Genomic DNA, 9,257 nt, shown 5'->3' on the forward strand with positions numbered 1-9,257 from the left:
ACTTCAAACAGGCTTATTATAAAAAAATGTTTTTTTTATGTTTGCTATAAAGTAAGACCTTTTTGAAGGATGTACCACTAGAGGGGGCTGACACTTCTCCGAGACACAACACTTAGTGGCACCAACCTACCCGCGCTGTAGTTGTCACATGTTTATTTCTGCAGGAATACATTTGAGAGTGACGTAGTGACGTAGTGACGTGAATGCATGCAGCAGCCTCGAAGGGTGCGCTTCATTCATGCTTCCAAAGTATCAGCGGCGACTTTAAGACAATCCGGGCATCTCTTCAAGTCCACGGATGACATAATTTATATGATCAATGGTGTGAACTGAGGGGGCGGGGGGGGGAGGACCTCAATGTCTGGTTTCAGCGTCCCCCCCCCCACCCCTCCCACCCCTTTCCACCCCAAAAGAAAAATCGTGACAGTGAGAATCTTCCGGAGTCGCGGGGCTCCGCTCGACTCGGATCAGCTGTATATATAGAGACATTTCTTTTTGAGGGGGTGGGGAGTTGTTTTTCGGGGGATCCGGGTCACATCTCCGAGGTGATGAGCCGTCCGAAGCGTCCGCGTGTTGCTGTCCAGGGTCCTGAGTGAGACGGAGCTACACGGGCGGCCACGGAGCCCGACATAACCCGGTGAGGAGGAGGATGGGGGGGGGGGGGGTATGTCGGCGAGCCAAGCCAAGGTGTATGGAGGCGTGTGTGCGCGCGCGCGCGTGCATGTATGCATGTTTGGGGTTTGACAAATAGAGGCCACATAGAGTCGTGTTTGGGCGGGGGCGCGCTTGTTCAGAGGTCCTATACCTGTACGTGCAGGGTGTGGTTATGGGAATTATTACCACGGTGGATGGGCAGTGCGGGGTGAATGGTTCGGTGGTGGGGGGGGGGGGGGGGGGGGGGGGTTGTTCTGTTCCCTCTACTGTGGTAGCTGGGGCAGCTGCATGAAGTATTCTTTCTGAAACCATACATCGTCTCCCCTGTTTGTTTGTTTGTTTGTTTGTTTGTGTTGTTGCAGTCCTTTCGTGGCTCACTGACAGTGTAGCAGCTCTGAGGAGACCTGAGCTAAAGGGTCTGGTAATGTGCAGCAGGGGCTCCTCTGCTGTATTTCCCCTTCACAGTGTGTGTGTGTGTGTGTAGCTCTACAAATTCAACCAAGACCAAAACAACAACAAAGTCAGCGTCAAACTGGCTTAACCTCTACAAGAGGAAGAAGAAAAACAGCCACTTTGAAGTCCCTGTTTCATGGCTGCTCAGACACATGGGGCTCGGCTGAGGAAAACAGGACTCGTTCGGATTTTCTTCAGGGCGCTCCGGTCCCAAATTGAGTTTGTGTAAATCACTTGTACACAGGACCAAGACTCCCTTGGAGTGCTTTGGGTAGAGGGAGTGAGATGCTGATCCACATTGTCGTTTCTCTGAGATGCCAGGATGTATTGCCTCGTCCTCTGAAGGCATAATGTCTCCAATCCTTTGACACGAGGGCCACGGGCATTGAAGACGTTTGGCTTCTGCAGTGGCTTCAGTCACATAAAGTCACTTTGTAACTGCAAGTGAGCAACGTTTTCCTAGTTCCAGTCATTCAGGCTGCACGACGTCACTGCCTTGCATCACTCAGCAAGTCACACTTTTCATTCTTTCTCATCTCCCCCCAAGCTTCCAGTTTCTTTTTCTTTCATGATGCAGCCGCCGCAGGGTTCGGAGCTTTCAGCTTAAAGTCTGCAGTTTGCACCACTGTCCTTGTACTATATTGATCACCACTGATCAATGACAGCTTTGTCTGTGTGTTTGTATCTAATGTGTGTATGTGTGTGTGTGTGTGTGTGTGTTTACTCCCTCAGTGAGTTGAAAAGCTCAGAAGACATGGAGTTGAGGGTGGGAAACAAGTACCGCCTTGGGAGGAAGATAGGGAGCGGATCCTTTGGAGATATTTACCTCGGTGAGAATTTGGATTCTTCCTGTTGTGTTAAACATCCAACATCGGCCCTTATCTTCTTGGATTGCAAATGGGCATAACACATATTCCAGTTCTGATGAACCGTGTTGAATAGTACAACGCTCTTAGGTTTCACAGGTCATGTGTTGGAAATGGCCGATGTGTTGGAACTACATCTCAGACGTTTCTCCCACCAGGTTCTACCATCGCCACAGGAGAGGAAGTCGCCATCAAACTGGAATGTGTGAAAACCAAACATCCACAGCTCCACATCGAGAGCAAATTTTACAAGATGATGCAGGGCGGAGGTGAGATGTGTTTCATGTGTTTTTGAAGCTTTATTAGGAGGCACTGAGACGCAGTGAAGAGTTTAAGGGGAGCTAAGGGGTATTTAGAGCTGCTGAGGGGATTGGTGATGGGGGTGTTGTTTCTGAGCAATTGTAGTGCATTTAGAGAGCTTAAAATGCATATAAGGCAAGTTTATTTATAGAGCACAATTCGTACACAAGGCAATTCAAAGTGCTTTACAGCTACATCAAATTACAAAAAGGCAAATAAAATCATTCCATAAAAACATACAAATAATCATTAATTAATGATATTAAAAGCGAAGAGTGCAGATAAAATACTTTCAGTTGTCAAATATAACTGTTTTCTTCCTGGATTTAAACATTGTCAGAGTTATGGCAGACAGAATACATGTGTAGGTATAAGTATAAATACAATATTAATTCCATATTATAATATCTATATAGCGCATTAATATAAAGTGTTATAAGTGAAATAAAGCAATGTAATATATTGTGTTAGCTATGTTACTATACTTATACTACTATTTCCATAGTGATAATAAAAAAAGTTATATATAATTAGGACAAGGTATAGGTGTGTTGTTGTAATTTGTTTATTATAATGTGCAACATTAAAGCCAAATACATGGGTGCTCTCGGGCTGTGATTCCCTCCCAACCAGAGGTACATGAGCTCAAGTCATTTGATAAGGTAGAACTATTATTGTGTCAAAAATGTTTAAATGCTCCAAATAGATCTACGAAATAGTAGCTCAAATAAATAAATACGGAGTAGAAAAATCTACAGGACCATCTTCGACTGCAGTAGCGGCCGTAATACAAATGCAGACTGCATATTGGTGGATTATAAGCTTTCTTATCGCTGTGTTATGATCATGCCCCCCCCACAGTGGGAATCCCGTCCATTAAGTGGTGCGGCGCGGAAGGCGACTACAATGTTATGGTCATGGAGCTGCTGGGCCCCAGTCTGGAGGACCTGTTCAACTTCTGCTCCCGCAAGTTCAGTCTGAAAACAGTCCTGCTGCTGGCCGACCAGATGGTGAGACGTCCACAATGGTTCTTCAGGGTCTCCCTGAGATCCAGAGCCAATCATTTCCACACAGTCCCTCAGCCATGATTGTTAAAGTTCACGGAGGCTCCATCACGGTCCGGTTTTTAGGAAGCGGCCTCTCGAGGGACCCAAAGAAAAAACTATACACAAACAGTGCAAGTTATCAAAAAGGGAAAGCTACACATTCAATTATGCAATTCCAATCCCACGGGTCAGGGTTGGAACGTGTCAAAGAGCACCTTTGCTTGCACATAATGCACTGAAGTCAACCCGCGGCTGGGAAGTTACACAGATTTCAAGACAAGGGTGCAGCTATTTTAAGGCCGGAACTAAACGGATCATTTCAAAACCGGATAATTCTCATTCAAACCTCTGAGGACCGAGACAAAGCTCATCCCCTCGCTATCTCTGACCATTCAGCTCCTCCATAAAAGTAAATTGCTATCTTGGACACGGTAGCCCCGCAAGACGGCCTAATCCTCGTCCCAGGGGTATCTTTTATGAGTCTCTTTAATCCCTCCTATGTCATTCTTTAAACGAGCACACAATTGTTCTTTCCTCCCATTCTCTCTTTGAAAACTCTTTTCCTAATCTCAATTTCTGCTGTCGTAACTTTTCTCCTCCCCTCTCCTCTAAAGGGGCAATAACTAAGATTGTAACTGTACCATAATACTAAATGGCCTCTCTATGACTACAGAAAGGCTGACAGGCTTCTTGATCAATACCAATGACTCGACTATTATTTCACTGGGCAATGAGACTCTTGGTCTTTAGACCACGCCCTCTTTACCTGTTGGAGTATCAAGAGTCCCAGCATTGCAGCAACTCTACCAAGCAAGTAGTGAAAGTCATTTATTACCTGAAGGAGACAACTGTGCTCACTAATCAGAATTAATAAAGTAAGATAGATTCTAATGTGCTTATTCTCAAACATCAGATCAGTCAGTTGTTCCACAGTGGGTGTTATTTGTCTGTGTTTGATCATGTTTTGTACCGTTATGGTGGAGATCAATCCCTCATCAAATAGATAACTGAAGGGACCAAACCCCACAATGGCTCATACTGAACGAATGCTACCCTCTTCTATAGCGTACCACTTCAAAAGGTAGCCCTAAACTCCACTTCTTTTAACACATTATGGAGATGTGAAAGGTAATCCATTACTGCGAAGATGTCATTTATTTTCTTTTTTTGGGAGGGGTCAATCTGAAGCATTGTGGTTTTTGGTCCGTCTGTCCATCTGGCCGGTCGATCACAGGAACACCTGGAGGGAATTTCTTCACATGTCCACTTGCACTCACGGTTGAATATATATACAGATTTGAATTTGTTGGTCAAAGGTCACTGTGAAACTCACAAAACACGTTTTTGGCCATAACTCAAGCATTTATATGCTAAATATGACAATTTAAAAGAGGATAAAATGATAAAGTGATGACATTTTGGACAGGCATGGATGTAAACTGCAACATAACCGGTTGGCGGAGGCATACAACAGTGAGGCGGTGCTAAATTGCTGGAGTTCCCAGTACCAATGTTGATCGTTCAGGTTCAAGTCTCTGTGAGTGAACTGACCCGAGGGATCCCTGGAAGGTCTAACTAAATCCTGTTCCCCATCTCTACGTTCCAGATCAGCAGGATTGAATATATCCACTCCAAGAACTTCCTCCACAGAGACGTGAAGCCGGACAACTTCCTGATGGGGCTCGGCAAGAAGGGCAACCTGGTCTACATTATCGACTTCGGCCTGGCCAAGAAATACCGAGACGCCCGAACGCACCAACACATCCCCTACCGTGAGAATAAGAACCTCACCGGCACCGCCCGCTATGCCTCCATCAACACCCATCTGGGCATTGGTAAGGCGGCACACACGCAGCGCTCGGCCTCGATGCCTCTGCGGGTGTTAATGTGTGCGTGTGGTTCTCGTGTGGCAGCAGAGCGCCAATTGAATATGTTGCAATGTGCATGTTTATTGACCAGAACTGCATGGCTTCTACAAACTGCAGCCTCCTTCCGTTTCTTCGTCCTTACATCTTCTCCCTCCCTCTCTTTTGTTTTTGTCTCCTCCTCCTCCACAGAGCAGTCGAGGCGAGACGACCTGGAGTCTCTGGGCTACGTCCTCATGTACTTCAACCTGGGCTCTCTGCCCTGGCAGGGGCTCAAGGCTGCCACCAAGAGGCAGAAGTATGAACGCATCAGTGAGAAGAAAATGTCCACGCCCATCGAGGTGCTCTGCAAGGGATACCCATGTGAGTGAAGAGAAAGAGGACCAGTGGAATGGCCCATTTGAAGTAGGACTACTGCAACATGTCGGTCTCATTTCTTCCCGAGAGGCTGGACCCCATCGAATCAAACCTCATGTACAGTACGTGCACACATACTCGGTCAGCTGAGCTCATTCGGATTTCTCTCTTGTGCTTCCCAGCTGAGTTCTCCACGTATCTGAATCTGTGTCGCGCCCTGCGGTTCGACGACAAGCCGGACTACTCGTACCTGAGGCAGCTCTTCAGGAACCTGTTCCACAGACAGGGCTTCTCCTACGACTACGTCTTCGACTGGAACATGCTGAAGTTTGTGAGTGGCTCGTGCAGAATTCAGACCGGTACCCCTCTTCGTCCTCTCCGGCATACGTTCACATCCGTGCTGTTCCTCTGTGTGTCAGGGGGCCAGCAGGACCGCAGAGGATGGAGAGAGGGAGAGGAGGGAGGGGAAAGAGGGGGAGGAGCGAGCAGCTGGAGGCCAAAGAGGAGCCGGAGGTCCCGCTGTGCTGCCCGGTCCGAACCCTTCGGCAGCCCACAGAGTCAGGAACGAGGCCGAAGCCGCTCCCTCGAACCCGGCCACGCGCGGGGCCCAGCAGTCAGGTCAGGGTGCAGTCCGCGGTGTTGGAGATGCAAGATGTATAACGGTCCTCAATTCCAGCGGTGCGTTTGTCTGTGTTCGTCCAGGTAACCGCTCTCCTCAGGTGGGGAGAGCAGAGCGGGCCGAGCGAGAGAGGAAGGTGGCCATGAGGCTCCATCGCGGGGCCCCCGCCAACGTCCCCTCCGCCGACGTCGCCGTGCGCCTCGACCAATCGCGCATCGCCGCATCACAGGTGGGAAGCTCGTGGCTGGGTTGATGCATATTTTATGGGCACCTGTTGCTTCAGTATCGAGCACACGGTGCACAGAAGGATTTGTCTCTTGAACTGAATGTTGACGTTGTTGGATTCTCCGTCTTAGTGGATGCTAATTCATAATTTGTAATGGCAAATTGCAAATATTGGAGCTAGAAAAAAAACAAAAAAACATAATCGACTAATTACCAGCATCAATATATTGATGTGAAAGGTTGTTGTTGCTGTGTAGTTTAAGTCTGACATGATACAAACAGAGTAGACCAATCCACCACGGCGGGTCTGTGTCCCAAAAAAATTTAGAATTTGCAATTAAACTCTCTCCATCGCTCTTTCATTTATTATGGATCATTCTTCAGGTTTCTCTCTTCTCCTCTTTCCCTCCTCACTCAGGTCAGTGTGCCATTTGAACATCTGGCAAAGTGAGTTATCAGCGGCAGGTACGAACCTCTCTCTCTCTCTCTCTCTCTCTCTCTCTCTCTCACACTACATGCTTGAAAAGCTATCCATTTATTTTGTCCTTAATGACCTCTGACCCCCTTACCCTTCATATACAGTACATCCAAAAACAATTGTTGATACCAAGCTAAAATAGTTTTGTAACTGCAGTTATTCAAAGCGATGACAACTGATAAAATATTTTTTTTTTTAAATGTTTCTAAAATTTAAAAAGCTATTGCAGTCTATGATGCATGTTGCAACATGACCGGTTGGAAGAGGCAATCAACAACAAGGTTTAAAGTGGTTTAAAGGAAAATTCTAGAATATCTTTTAAAAAGTAATTACAACTGGTCCATATCTCAATGGTCTGTATTTACAGGATAGGTCTGGTGATATTCTATTTTGTTCTTATTGTCGATAAATAAACAGCAACAATGATCCTGCGAACAAGTGAGTAAGCCTAATATATCGTATTCATCTGTGCCATGGAGCTCCATTGTTGTCCAAAAACTATTGAAAACATGAATGTTGACATGTTTATTGTGAGTCGATCCCACAGAGACAGCCCTGCAGCTGGAAATATGAAAATATATGTATGAATATAAATAGATTCAGGCATCTAATGTGCTGATGAAAACAGTAACCTACAGATGCACTAGTTCCTCCTGTTTGAGTGATGTTTGCTAAAAAAACAACCAACATGATTTATTTGTGGCCTGGTTTTTAAAGATGAATATCTTCAATAGGAGCTAATGGGCTTTGGGCTGAGTGCCACAGGAAAGTCAGAATGTATCGAGAGACAAGAACAATGCATTGTTTGTATCATTGCATGGGATTTGTTACACCAAACAAATAGAATATTTCCAGTCACGTACCCACTAAAGTGATATTTCTCTTCCTTGTTTTGTTTATTTGCGGTTCAGCAGCAGCAGGGTATCAAATAGCCCTTACTTTTCAAATGGATGAATGAAAACATGAGTGAGTGGAGGAGGACAAGAGGAGCAGGAGGAGGCCTTGCAGGCCCTCAAAGGGGGGATGGAGGCCATCCGCGAGTCTGTCAGTGTGCCGTGTGAACAGTGGTGACCGAGAGGAGCCGAGGGAACATTGAGATGACAGAAACCAGCGTGACAAACAAACTCTTGGCTGCAACTTTTTGGTACTGCTTTCCAGGATGTGGCCGGAGGGGGACGTGTGGCCAGACAACACACAGGTCCCGCCCCTTCTTTACTAATATTCACCTGCACATCGACTCAGAGGCTCAACTTGCAACAACAAAACACTCCCATCAAAGTGCACAAACTGGACTAAATGTCACTAATTCTGTGGTTTACCATGTGATAAAATTTTTTTGTTTTTTTTAAATCACCTATTAACCTGCTACGAGCTAAATCCGCTGTTTATGGTGTTCTTGATTCTGAGTAAATATGTAAACAACTATGAAGACAAACAGATGAGACAGGGAGATGGATCAAAGGTAGGATCAGAGGTGGGGAATACATGTGAGAGTGTCTGCGTTGCATTTGTGGATGGGAGCGCGGCTGCTTTTTGTCAGTATGTGTCAGTGTCCGTCTGCGTGCTACTGTCTTAAGTGTTCGTTTTGCCTTTTAGATTTGCTTTAGAGAGCCTGAGGGATGGAGGAGGGGAAGGTGACTGTTGGATGAATTACCCATGAATCATAACAGAAGACCCCAATTAAAACATCCTTTTTCTTCAGCACACTTGGTAATGTCTTGCCTATGAGAGCCCGACGAGGGGAACACGCTCAGTGAACGTGGAAAGGGAAGGAGGAGGAGGACTGCTGTGAGTTAAGAACAGAATAAGACATGAGGATGATACGATAACGCCTTAGTCCAGCTTCTAACTCCGGGTATGAAAAGACTTGAGAAAGTTAGAAGATCTTGGTGGTGAACTAGTCTGTTGTTGTATTTTTGTTCATTACTTTTTTTGTTTTATAATAGTACATGTAAGATGTGTAGATAACCTTTTGCCAGAATGTGACGAGGGGGCTGGAGAGTAGAGTACTGTTTACTTCCTGACAACCCTGGGCGAAATGTGAAAAGGACATTTGTTCCGCTAACCTTTAGAGTCCGCCAGAGGTGTGTGTTTTGGTTTCCACTGTGGCGGGCAATGACAGAAAGGTTCTTGTTCATATTTCAAGGAGTGGTTTGACCCAGACCTGTCAGAATGGGCTGATGCCACTGATGGTAATGAGCTGTCTGACGTCCTGTACATTTCTGTACCATGCTTCAACTTTATTACTATATATAATATTTGTGCATATTTTCCGAATCAATAAAAATATACACAGCTTATACAAACTTCTATTCTATTGTGTGTTGAGCACACCACAATTCACCAAATGTAACTTTATGCTGTTATTTTATGCTGTAGTTAATTTGAATAGTA

The 9,257-nt window shown here is 45.7% G+C and overlaps 1 protein-coding gene across 5 annotated transcripts; it reads left to right on the forward strand.

Annotated features, from left to right (window-relative positions):
* The first annotated feature begins 92 nt into the window (after window positions 1-92).
* csnk1e (casein kinase 1, epsilon) lies at window positions 93-9,169 on the forward strand. 5 transcript variants are annotated; one of them, XM_034559163.1, is made up of 11 exons: window positions 93-637; window positions 1,840-1,937; window positions 2,132-2,242; window positions 3,135-3,283; window positions 4,926-5,154; window positions 5,377-5,547; window positions 5,724-5,872; window positions 5,961-6,159; window positions 6,244-6,389; window positions 6,804-6,850; window positions 7,775-9,164. In XM_034559163.1, exons 2-10 carry the CDS (start codon window positions 1,862-1,864, stop codon window positions 6,834-6,836), a joined length of 1,263 nt encoding a protein of 420 aa, XP_034415054.1. In that variant the 5' UTR covers window positions 93-637; window positions 1,840-1,861; the 3' UTR covers window positions 6,837-6,850; window positions 7,775-9,164. The 5 variants fall into 5 exon arrangements, with proteins under 5 accessions (XP_034415054.1, XP_034415055.1, XP_034415056.1 ...); XM_034559164.1 differs by having other exon boundaries at window positions 413-637; window positions 7,231-9,169; XM_034559165.1 differs by having other exon boundaries at window positions 413-637; window positions 7,778-9,169.
* The last annotated feature ends 88 nt before the right edge of the window (window positions 9,170-9,257 follow it).

Source organism: Cyclopterus lumpus, chromosome 19 (genome assembly GCF_009769545.1).
Source record: "Cyclopterus lumpus isolate fCycLum1 chromosome 19, fCycLum1.pri, whole genome shotgun sequence".
NCBI classification, from domain to species: Eukaryota; Metazoa; Chordata; class Actinopteri; order Perciformes; family Cyclopteridae; genus Cyclopterus; species Cyclopterus lumpus.